The 12,625-nt window shown below is 54.9% G+C and overlaps 1 protein-coding gene across 1 annotated transcript; it reads left to right on the plus strand.

The window, feature by feature from the left end:
• The first annotated feature begins 2,855 nt into the window (after positions 1 to 2,855).
• VPS18 (VPS18 core subunit of CORVET and HOPS complexes) lies at positions 2,856 to 12,307 on the plus strand. Its single transcript, NM_001257653.1, is given in 5 exon segments — positions 2,856 to 3,173; positions 4,560 to 4,701; positions 7,048 to 7,139; positions 7,285 to 9,155; positions 11,112 to 12,307. Coding segments are annotated over 5 exon segments (2,922 nt in total). The 5' UTR covers positions 2,856 to 3,082; the 3' UTR covers positions 11,838 to 12,307.
• The last annotated feature ends 318 nt before the right edge of the window (positions 12,308 to 12,625 follow it).

The following is a 12,625-nucleotide window of genomic DNA, read 5'->3' on the forward strand; positions in this document are numbered from 1 at the left end:
ATCAAAGTAAAATGTCCACACTGCATCATTAGGGGCCCCCAAGTGGCCAGGATAAGGAAAGCCAGCTGGGCACAGTGGCTCTCACATGTCATCCCAGCTACTGGGAAGGCTGAGACAGGAGAATGGCTTGAGCCCAGGTGCTTAGATGAGCTATGATCACACCACTGCACTCCAGCCTGGGTGACAGAGCAAGATCTCTAAAAAAAAGTTCTGAGGGGCCGGGCGCGGTGGCTCACGCCTGTAATCCCAGCACTTTGGGAGGCTGAGACGGGCAGATCACGAGGTCAGGAGATCGAGACCATCCTGGCTAACACGGTGAAACCCCGTCTCTACTAAAAAATACAAAAAACTAGCCGGGCGAGGTGGCAGGCGCCTGTAGTCCCAGCTACTCGGGAGGCTGAGGCAGGAGAATGGCGTGAACCCGGGAGGCGGAGCTTGCAGTGAGCTGAGATCCGGCCACCGCACTCCAGCCTGGGTGACAGAGCGAGACTCCGTCTCAAAAAAAAAAAAAAAAAAAAAAAAAAAAAAAAAAAGTTCTGAGGGATCCAGAGAGGCTTCAGGGAGGAGGAGGACTTGAGAGAGACTGTCAGATGAAAGTCACATTTAGAGTTTATTAAGCACATGCTCCATGTTGGGCATTATGCTATAGCAGTGAGCTTTCACATGGATCACCTCATTTACTTCTCAACACGGACCTACTAGGTAGGTATTTGTCTCTGTAGATGAGGAAAGTGAAGCTAAGAGCATCAACTGTGCAGTGTCACAGCTAGCAAGTGACTGGGCAGGAATAAGAGATACAGCTTGCCCTTGGAGATCATACATGCACTTCAAGTCGTGGGTCAAATTCAACTGCTTCCACACAGGAATCCTCTCTTTTGATGCCCTAGCAGTCATCCCTTACCTGTCTCATTGTAACTGCCACACTGATTCTGTGGCTCTCAAAGAATCCAAAGTCCAGCCTAAGGACTGAAGAATGAGTAGGTGGAGATGTACTGTGGTAATCAACGCATGAGGGAGACTGTACTGAGTCGGCCACAAACAGGATCCACCCAGGGCCTATCCCACACATCCCGAAGAGCAATGAAGCCAAACAAGGGGGTGCTGGGGACCCTTAGGCCGTAGCTGCAAGTACTCTGTGTCCCTAAGGCAGCACTCCTATGCTGACCTCCAGCTGCTGATGGGCTCTATGCGGCAGAGACAGCCCTCTGCACCTGCCAGACCTGAGGGCAGATGGCAGGTGACCTGGGGGTGAAGTGTTACGTATGGAGCAGGGCAGCTCCCTATCTGGGATCACTTTTCTTAGAGGAAGCCTCCTGCCTATTGTCCTGCTCCTGCACTTCCCTCCTGGGACCTGGCAACCTCAGGTGGGAAGGCCACATTGAGGCTGCAGGCTTGGTCAGGAGAAGCAGGACCCCGATGCGAAGGGAAATGAGGCTGGACGGCATACTTGTCACCTGCCCCAGGGCTAGTGCCCCTCCAAGCCAGAGAGCCCTCAGTAGGGCTGTTGAGAGTCACAGTTCTCCGCATGTGGCCAGAAAGTTGAGCAAGAGTAACCCAACCACAAAAGGTATGGTGCAAACCTGGAAACTTCTGAGAGCAAAGGGATACTGTTAGTTGTTAGGTGGGGGCCGCCCAGCAAAGCCAGGACGGTGGCGACCCTAGTCCAGAGTCTTCCACTTTAGCAAGGGAGAATCCATGGGCCCCAGAAGGGAACAGACTCCATCTGGGTCGCCTAAGCAGGTGGGAGAGGAAAACTCAACCAAAGTCACGCCCCAGCCCTCTCAGGTCCCTGACTGAGGGCTCCCCTTTCCACCTCAGGCTGGGTGGTCCCCGCCTTCACGCTTGCTCCCACTTGTCCCTCGTTCTTGCTGGACTTGGCAGGTATTTGTTCCCTGCTCCTCCACACTCTCACAGCACCGTGGCCACGTCGCTGGGAACGCCCCACCAGGCCAGAGACATTTTCCGTCTGGTTCTCGGCTGCGTCCCCAGAGCCTGAACAGTGCCTGGTACACTGTGGACGCTCATTCGTGGAGCAAACGCCTGATGGATAATCTATCACTTGCTTTTCTAGTATGAATGGTCTATTTTAATGGGTCCAGCGCCTCTGCTGCCTTTTCCAGGGCGGGGAGGGTCTGTCCTCATCTCTGTGACCCCAGCTCCCAGCCCAAGTCCCGCACAGAGTAAGTGCTCAATCACATTTTGGTAAATGAGTAAATGGAAGCGGCCCAGCAACCCTCAGCCAAGGAGCCACTGTGGGGCAGGTCAGGGCGGTTCCTGGTACAGGGTTTCCCACTAGCCTGGCCACCAGCTCTGCCGTCTCCTGGAAGCTGGGGGGCGTCTGGGTAAGGGAGAAGAGTGGCCAGGACTTCTCTGTGTGTGCCCTGTGACGGTGGGACCGAGCCAGCGACTGGATTGAGGAACGGGAGGTTCTCCGAGGCTGTTTAGAGAGGCGGGAGCGGGAGCCGGTCCGGGAGGCTGGACAGACCATGTGAGGGAGGGCAGCCTGGGCACGAAAGCCAGGGCTGGGCGGCGCGAGGCCGGTGGGGAAGGCGGGCTGAGAAAGCCGGGATTGCCTTCTGGTGTCGAAGCCTGGAACTGCAGCAGGGTCCTGGGGCTTGTGTTCCGCAGCACTCGTCACACGCCCCGCCCGCAGCCCTCCTCTCGCTTTCTGCTGGCGGGCCGGGCGACGCTGTGCGCCAGCGTACGTGGGGCTCTGAGAACCCGGAAGTTACGTTTTAGGCCCGCGTCACGGGGGCGGGAGTCAGCTGAGCTGCCGGGGCGAGGTTGGGATCACCTGGGACCGGCTGAAGGGAGCCTGTGATCTTTTGTTGGGGGTGGGGCGGCGGGGAGTACGGTGCAAGACTGCGCCAGATTCAAGGGCGAGGACTGCCCGATTATCTCGCTGTATAAGGCAAGAGCAAGAGGATCCTCAGGATTTTAAAGAGGAGGCGAAGGTTGCAGGTTCCCAGGATCTGTCAGAGGCTGGGGAGTTATAGCTTCCATTCTGGGGCGACGGGGACCCCGGGGGGGAGCCCTTTTGTAATCCCCAGACCCCGGCCAAAGGGCCCAGAGGCCGGGCACCATGGCGTCCATCCTGGATGAGTACGAGAACTCGCTGTCCCGCTCGGCCGTCTTGCAGCCCGGCTGCCCTAGCGTGGGCATCCCCCACTCGGGTAAGGAAGAGGAGGGTGCCGCTGCCCCTTTCAGCTCTCCTAGCATTTGCGTGGGAGCAGCGGGGAGGGCAGCTCCAAGAGCTCGGGGTCATCCCCTGGGCCATGCCTTCCGGGTCTAGGCCCCTGATTCTCCTCAGGCTCTCTTGGCCCCCAGCTGGTGGATAGTCGAAGTTTGAAAGAGCAACGGGAGCAGCGGCGTGATCTAGGCTCTACCGCTAGGGTCCTTTTGAGAGGGAATTGGGGCCCAGATAAGGAAGTACGCACCTATAGGGCGCAGTTGGGCTGTTGGGAGAACTTAGAATGGGCTCCCGGCTTCTGCTGATGCTTTTCCCACCAGGCCTCTTCTGGAGGTGGGAGGGAAGGAATGGGCAAAGAAACTGGTGAAGGCGGAATATTGCAGAGGAAGAAGGGAGGGTCCCAGAGGGAATTCTGTCGCGGAATAGGGGAAAATGGAGATTAAATCTTTTTGACCTTGGCTATAGCTGGGTGCAGCCTGGAGTTTGGGGACGTTTTTTGTAGAAAGTAGTGAGTCTCCCGGAGAATGAGGGCACAGGGGGCCCTGGGGAATTGTTCCAGTGAGTAGTGTTAACGAATTGCAGCTGCTTTCACTCTAGTCTTTACCCTCATTCAGTGCTCAAAATATCCCAGCACTTGCCAACTCTACACTGAGGCCCATTACCGCATGGGCAGGGAGAGGGGTAGAGAATGGGGCTATAGGCCGGGCGCGGTGGCTCAAGCCTGTAATCCCAGCACTTTGGGAGGCCGAGGCGGGTGGATCACGAGGTCAGGAGATCGAGACTATCCTGGCTAACATGGTGAAACCCCGTCTCTACTAAAAATACAAAAAACTAGCCGGGCGTGGTGGCGGGCGCCTGTAGTTCCAGCTACTTGGGAGGCTGAGGCGGGAGAATGGCATGAACCCGGGAGGCGGAGCTTGCAGTGAGCCGAGATCACGCCACTGCACTCCAGCCTGGGAGACACAGCGAGACTCCTCTCAAAAAAAAAAAAAAGAGAATGGGGCTATACTACTTCAGTTAAGCTGGGATTGCTGGGCCAAAGACCTGATAAGGGAGAATGCCCAGACCACCAGTCCCATCCCACCCCCACCCAGCCCCATTACCGCTGGGAGCAGGTACATCATGCTGTGACAGCATCTTAAGGGTTCAAAGAATCACCCCCTCACTGCTGTCAGAGTGTGGAAAGAGCCCCAGACCTCTAATGTAAAGGTGACCAGCAAACGACTTGATATCAAACTATATGTTAACCAAGGTCCTGGGGATAGGAATATGTCAGGAAAGTGGCGAGGAGCACTGTGGTGTTTTTTCTGCCTCTCCTTACGCTTCATCTCTCTCTTCCGTAGCTAATCTTGTCATTCCTTACCTGTAGGGTATGTGAATGCCCAGCTGGAGAAGGAAGTGCCCATCTTCACAAAGCAGCGCATTGACTTCACCCCTTCCGAGCGCATCACCAGTCTTGTCGTCTCCAGCAATCAGCTCTGCATGAGCCTGGGCAAGGATACGCTGCTCCGGTAATCCAGGGCTCACAGAACTTAGGAGTAGGGACTAGAGAGGTGTTTGGGGACCGTTAACTCCCGGGGCCTTTCTTCTATTCCAGGCAGGTAAAGCAGTGAATTTGGAGTTTTCAGGAAATATCCTATCCCTTTCCAAAGAGAACCAATACAGGGTAGTGGCTGAGAATCTGGCCTGGCAGGGCATGGTGGCTCAAGAATCTGGCCTGGCAGGGGATGGTGGCTCACACCTATAATCTCAGCACTTTGGGAGGCCCAGACAAGAGGATCACATGAGATCAGGAGTTTGAAACTAGCCTGAGCCAAATAGTGAGACACCCATCTCTACCAAAACAAATTTTTTAAAATTAGCCAGGTGTAGTGGTGCAGTCCCAACTACCGGGGAGGCCGCGGCAAGAGGATCACTTGAGCCCAGGAGTTCAAGGCTGCAGTGAGCTGTGTTTGCACCACTGTACTCCTATCTCTTTAAAAAAAAAAAAAAAAAAAAGCCCAGGCGCAGTGGCTCACCCCTGTAATTCCAGCACTTTGGAAGGCTGAGGAGGGTGGATCACCTGAGGTCAGGAGTTCCAGATCACCCTGGCCAACATGGTGAAACCCTGTTTCTACTAAAAATGTGAAAATGAAAATTAGCTGGGCATGGTGGCGGGCACCTGTAATCTCAGCTACTGGGGAGGCTGAGGCAGGAGAATTGCTGGAACCTGGGAGGCAGAGGTTGCAGTGAGCTGAGACCATGCCACTGCACTCCAGCCTGGGTGATAAGAGTGAGACTCTGTCTCAAAAAAAAGAAGAGTTATCCTGGAAAGCTGGGTTTGGGGGTGAAAACCAGTTAGAGCTGTATCGATTGACTAGTGGGATGTTCATGAAATATGATTTATTTACAAATTAAGACACATAGACATATATGCAATATGAAGGCATTTTTGTAATAACAGCAACAAAACCACCCTATTTGTGTTATGAATATGAAAAAAGATGTTAACATGAGTTTTCTCAGTTGGGAATAACAGGAGTTTGAGAAAAAAATTAAGTCATTCTTTACACATCTTTGCGTCGATTCTTTAGTTAGAACAAGCATATACTTTGGAAAGACTTTCATAAGGAGAATATAAACAGGAGTACTCCTCAAGGTTTTTGTCAGGATGGATGAGATAATACTAGACTGATGAAGCTTTCGGCATGGGGCTTGGTATGCAAAAGTGCCAGTAACTATGAGCTGCTCTTCGTTGCTCCCTTCTTACCCAGCGGTCTGGGATATCCCTGCCTGTCTTCCCAGATGCGCTGGAGATCTTTTGGTTTTCTCCCCCAAGGCTGATTGATTCTTCAATGGAGATTTTTTGAGCAGACAGGAAAAACTTCTCCTTAGTGATTTCTCAAAATAAGGTGAGGGAGCTTGCAGAGCTGAGAGGGTTTGTTGTTGTTTTTTTGGGTTTTTTTTTTTTTGAGACGGAGTCTTGCTGTCGCCCAGGCTGCAGTGCAGTGGTGCCATCTCAGCTCACTGCAAGCTCCGCCTCCCAGGTTCACACCATTCTCCTGCCTCAGCCTCCCGAGTAGCTGGGACCACAGGCGCCCGGCTAATTTTTTGTATTTTTAGTAGAGACGGAGTTTCACTGTGTTAGCCAGGATGGTCTCGATCTCCTGACCTCGTGATCCGACCACCTCAGCCTCCCAGAGTGCTGGGATTACAGGTGTGAGCCACCGCGCCTGGCCTGTTCGTCTTTTTTTTTTTTTCCCCCTTTTTGTGGAGAACATGGTCTTGCTATATTGCCTAGGCAGGTCTCAAACTCCTGGGCTCAAGCTATCCTCTCACCTCCCTAAAAGCTGAGATAACAGGTGTGAGCCACTGCACCTGGCAAGAGAGTTCTTAAGTAGGGCCCAGGGCTACTCCATAGGCAGAGCTTCTGTATTCAGCAATTTTTTTTTTTTTTTTTTTTTGAGATAGGGTCTCACTCTGTTGGTTGGAATGCAGTGGTGCAGTCTCAGCTGACTGCAACCTCTGCCTCCCAGGCTCAGATGATCTCCCACCTCAGCCTCCGGAATAGCTGGGACCACAGGTGTGTACCACCACACCCGGCTAATTTTTTTTGTATTTTTTGTAGAGATGGGATTTCACCATGTTGCCCGGTCTGGCCTCAAACTCCTAAGCTTAAGCAATCTACCCGCCTCGGACTCCCAAAGTGCTGGGATTACAGGCCTGAGCCACTGTACCTGGCCTGTATTCAGCATTTTATGCGTAGATGTAGATTTCAGGGAAGAAAGTCTATGGCTTTTATCAGATTATTAAAGAGGTTCATGATCCAAAAAAGGATCTTCCCTTCTCTAGAGTGATGGTGATGCTTGTCCCCACAGCATTGACTTGGGCAAGGCAAGTGAGCCCAACCACGTGGAGCTGGGACGTAAAGATGACGCAAAAGTTCACAAGATGTTCCTTGACCATACTGGTAAGTGACAGTGGAAATCTGAGGAGGAGGCCTCTGGTCAGTCACTGCCTGGGTAGGTGGGCTCTGAGGGTGGTGTGGGGGCCAGGAGGAGGCTGAGAGTGGGAATGGCAGCATCCACTGGGGTGCCATGCTCTCCCTACTCCAGGCTCTCACTTGCTGATTGCCCTGAGCAGCACGGAGGTCCTCTACGTTAACCGAAACGGACAGAAGGTACGGCCACTAGCACGCTGGAAGGGGCAGCTGGTGGAGAGTGTGGGTTGGAACAAGGCACTGGGCACCGAGAGCAGCACAGGCCCCATCCTGGTCGGGACTGCCCAAGGCCACATCTTTGAAGCAGAGCTCTCAGCGAGCGAAGGTGGGCTTTTCGGCCCTGCTCCGGATCTCTACTTCCGCCCATTGTACGTGCTCAATGAAGAAGGGGGTCCAGCACCTGTGTGCTCCCTTGAGGCTGAGCGGGGCCCTGACGGGCGTAGCTTCGTTATTGCCACCACTCGGCAGCGCCTCTTCCAGTTCATAGGCCGAGCAGCAGAGGGGGCTGAGGCCCAGGGTTTCTCAGGGCTCTTTGCAGCTTACACGGACCACCCACCCCCATTCCGTGAGTTTCCCAGCAACCTGGGCTACAGTGAGCTGGCCTTCTACACTCCCAAGCTGCGCTCCGCACCCCGGGCCTTTGCCTGGATGATGGGGGATGGTGTGCTGTATGGGGCATTGGACTGTGGACGCCCTGACTCTCTGCTGAGCGAGGAGCGAGTCTGGGAGTACCCAGAGGGGGTAGGGCCTGGGGCCAGCCCACCCCTAGCCATCGTCTTGACCCAGTTCCACTTCCTGCTGCTGCTGGGAGACCGGGTGGAGGCAGTGTGCACACTGACCGGGCAGGTGGTGCTGCGGGATCACTTCCTGGAGAAATTTGGGCCGCTGAAGCACATGGTGAAGGACTCCTCCACAGGCCAGCTGTGGGCCTACACTGAGCGGGCTGTCTTCCGCTACCATGTGCAACGGGAGGCCCGAGATGTCTGGCGCACCTATCTGGACATGAACCGCTTCGATCTGGCCAAAGAGTATTGCCGAGAGCGGCCCGACTGCCTGGACACGGTCCTGGCCCGGGAGGCCGATTTCTGCTTTCGCCAGCGTCGCTACCTGGAGAGCGCACGCTGCTATGCCCTGACCCAGAGCTACTTTGAGGAGATTGCCCTCAAGTTCCTGGAAGCCCGACAGGAGGAGGCTCTGGCTGAGTTCCTGCAGCGAAAACTGGCCAGTTTGAAGGCAGCCGAGCGTACCCAGGCTACACTGCTGACCACCTGGCTGACAGAGCTCTACCTGAGCCGGCTTGGGGCTCTACAGGGTGACCCAGAGGCCCTGACCCTCTACCGAGAAACTAAGGAATGCTTTCGTACCTTCCTCAGCAGCCCCCGCCACAAAGAGTGGCTCTTTGCCAGCCGGGCCTCTATCCATGAGCTGCTCGCCAGTCATGGGGACACAGAGCACATGGTGTACTTTGCAGTGATCATGCAGGACTATGAGCGGGTGGTAGCTTACCACTGTCAGCACGAGGCCTACGAGGAGGCCCTGGCTGTGCTCGCCCGCCACCGCGACCCCCAGCTCTTCTACAAGTTCTCACCCATCCTCATCCGTCACATCCCCCGCCAGCTTGTAGATGCCTGGATTGAGCTGGGCAGCCGGCTGGATGCTCGGCAACTCATTCCTGCCCTGGTGAACTACAGTCAGGGTGGTGAGGTCCAGCAGGTGAGCCAGGCGATCCGCTACATGGAATTCTGCGTGAACGTGCTGGGGGAGACTGAGCAGGCCATACACAACTACCTGCTGTCGCTGTACGCCCGTGGCCGGCCAGACTCACTGCTGGCTTATCTCGAGCAGGCTGGGGCCAGCCCACACCGGGTGCATTACGACCTCAAGTATGCGCTGCGGCTCTGTGCTGAGCATGGCCACCACCGCGCTTGTGTGCACGTCTACAAGGTCCTAGAGCTGTATGAGGAGGCTGTGGACCTGGCCCTGCAGGTAAGCCAGTGCACCTTCACTCCAGCTGGGAGAGGGACCCAAAGAGCAGCAGCTTTAGATGTGGAAGGGCTTGGGAGGCTGTGGCTAGAGGGTGTTGGCCTCCCTTGCAGAGAAGGAAGGTTAAGAGCTGGACTGTTAAGTCAGATTTGAATTCTGGCCATTTCACTTACTAAGCTGTGTGACCTTGGGCTAGTTTCTGAACCTCTCTGTGCTCAGATTATTTGGCCACAAAAGGGGGTCAGTGTTATAGTACATTTACCTCATAGGGGTGATAAAGTTCTTTGTATGAAAAGTACTCAGGGCCGGGTGTGGTGGCTCGTGCCTGTAATCCCAGCACTTTGGGAGGCCAAGGCAGGCGGATCACAGGGTCAGGAGTTTGAGACCAGCCTGACCAACATGGTGAAACCCCATCTCTACTAAAAGTATAAAAATTAGCCAGGCATTATGGTGCACGCCTGTAATCCCAGCTACTCAGGAGGCTGAGGCAGGAGAGTCGCTTAAACCTGGCAGGTGGAGGTTGCAGTGAGCTGAGATCACACCATTGCACTCCAGCCTGGGTGACAGAGCAAGACTCCATCTCAAAAAAAAAGAAAAGAAAAGAAAAGTACTCAGGGCAGGTGTGGTGGCTCATGCCTATAATCCCAGCACTTTGGGAGGCCAAGGTGGGCGGATCACCTGAGGTCAGGAGTTCGAGACCAGCCTGGCCAACATTGCGAAACCCTGTCTCTACTAAAAATACAAAAATTAGCTGGGTGTGGTGACCCGCACCTGTAATTCCAGCTACTTGGCTGAGGCAGGAGAATCACTTGAACCTGGGAGGAGGAGTTTTCAGTGAACCGAAATCGTACCACCACACTCCAGCCCAGGCAACAGAGTGAGATTCTGTCTCAAAAAGAAAAAAAGAAAAGTACTTAGAACAGTGCCTGCTACATACACGTTAGCAGAATAGGAAGGTGCTGATTTACACTTCTCAAACCATGAATTGTCACCTGCCTTAGCATCACATGAAGTGCTATTTAACATGCAAATTCCTAGGCCTGAACTCAGGACTTACTGAATCAGAATGTCTGGGGGCGGGGCTCAAAAATTTGTATTTTGAATATGTTTCCTAGGTGATTTCTTTCTCTTTTTTTTTCTTTTTTTTGAGATGGAGTCTCGCTCTGTCGCCCAGACTGGAGTGCAGTGGCCCAATCTTGGCTCACTGCAAGCTCCGCCTCCCAGGTTCACGCCATTTTCCTGGCTCAGCCTCCTGAGTAGCTGGGACTATAGGTGCCCGCCACCACGCCCGGCTAATTTTTTTGTATTTTTAGTAGAGATGGGGTTTCACTGTGTGAGCCAGGATGGTCTCGATCTCCTGACCTTGTGATCCGCCTGCCTCGGCCTCCCAAAGTGCTGGGATTATAGGCGTAAGCCACTGCGCCTGGCCTCCCAGGTGATTTCTAACTTCACTAAAATTGGAGCCATACTACTCTTTTTTTTTTTTTTTTTTTTTTTTTTTTTGAGACGGAGTCTCGCTCTGTCACCCAGGCTGGAGTGCAGTGGCCGGATTTCAGCTCACTGCAAGCTCCGCCTCCCGGGTTCACGCCATTCTCCTGCCTCAGCCTCCGGAGTAGCTGGGACTACAGGCGCCCGCCACCTCGCCCGGCTAGTTTTTTGTATTTTTTAGTAGAGACGGGGTTTCACCGGGTTAGCCAGGATGGTCTCGATCTCCTGACCTTGTGATCCGCCCGTCTCGGCCTCCCAAAGTGCTGGGATTACAGGCTTGAGCCACCGCGCCCGGCCGGAGCCATACTACTCTTAAGTAGCTTTTACATAGCTGTGGCAGGGGCAGGCCCCCTTGCTTCCGGGAGTGCTGGGAATCCTGCCTCGGGGTCTCTCCTCGGCCATCTCTCTCTCCCATAGTCTCCATGCTGGGCAGGAAGGGGCTTGGCCCTAAAGCTCCTGCTCTCCCCACAGGTGGACGTGGACCTGGCCAAGCAGTGTGCAGACCTGCCCGAGGAGGATGAGGAATTGCGCAAGAAGCTGTGGCTGAAGATCGCACGGCACGTGGTGCAGGAGGAGGAAGATGTGCAGACAGCCATGGCTTGCCTGGCTAGCTGCCCCTTGCTCAAGATTGAGGATGTGCTGCCCTTCTTTCCTGATTTCGTCACCATCGACCACTTCAAGGAGGCGATCTGCAGCTCACTTAAGGCCTACAACCACCACATCCAGGAGCTGCAGCGGGAGATGGAAGAGGCTACAGCCAGTGCCCAGCGCATCCGGCGAGACCTGCAGGAGCTGCGGGGCCGCTACGGCACTGTGGAGCCCCAGGACAAATGTGCCACCTGCGACTTCCCCCTGCTCAACCGCCCTTTTTACCTCTTCCTCTGTGGCCATATGTTCCATGCTGACTGCCTGCTGCAGGCCGTGCGACCTGGCCTGCCAGCCTACAAGCAGGCCCGGCTAGAGGAGCTGCAGAGGAAGCTGGGGGCCGCTCCACCCCCAGCCAAGGGCTCTGCCCGGGCCAAGGAGGCCGAGGGTGGGGCTGCCACGGCAGGGCCCAGCCGGGAACAGCTCAAGGCTGACCTGGATGAGTTGGTGGCCGCTGAGTGTGTGTACTGTGGGGAGTTGATGATCCGCTCTATTGACCGGCCGTTCATCGACCCCCAGCGCTACGAGGAGGAGCAGCTCAGTTGGCTGTAGGAGGGTGTCACCTTTGATGGGGGTGGGCAGTGGGAGCAGCGGCTTGAACCCACTTGGGAAGGCTGCCTCCTAGGCTCTGCTGAGTCATCTTGCAGTTGCCACACTGTGACCATGTTGACGGGAGTAGAGTAGTGCTGTTGGCCAGGAGGTGTCAGGTGTGAGTGTATTCTGCCAGCTTTTCATGCTGTTCTTCAGAGCTGCAGTTATGCCAGACCATTAGCCTGCCTCCTGGTAGAGGCCCTTTACCTGGAGAAGTCAGAAATCTGACCCAATTCCACCCCTGCCTCTAGCAGCTCTTCTGTCCCTGTCATTCCCCATACACATCCTGTTCACCTCGAGAGAGAGAGAGCACCTTCTGTCTGTTCACTCTGTGGCCTCTGGAACTCCAGCTCTTCTGCCTCAGAAGAAGCCTTCTCTTCCACCTGCCTGTAGATGTCCCAGAAGTGAGAAGGCAGCCTTCGAAGTCCTGGGCATTGGGTGAGAAAGTGAGGCTAGTGGGGGCATGCTTTTGTGCACACTGTCTGGGGCTCCAGTGTGAAGGGTGCCCTGGTGCTGAGGGCCTTGTGGAGGATGGTCGGTGATGGCGATGGAGGTGGAGAGCATTAAACTGTCTGCACTGCACTGGTGGCTTTGTGTCGATGCTGGGCCAAGTGGTGTGTGAGTGATCTCCAGGCGGGGCTGGAGTGTCACAGGGAGGCTGCCAGGCCCTACGTGCCCCCACGCCTTGGCACATGGTCCTTCACCTTGTCCCCCAACTCTTCCTCTCCAGGGCTCATTGGGGATTGCAG

Source organism: Macaca mulatta, chromosome 7 (assembly GCF_049350105.2).
Source record: "Macaca mulatta isolate MMU2019108-1 chromosome 7, T2T-MMU8v2.0, whole genome shotgun sequence".
Taxonomy (NCBI): domain Eukaryota; kingdom Metazoa; phylum Chordata; class Mammalia; order Primates; family Cercopithecidae; genus Macaca; species Macaca mulatta.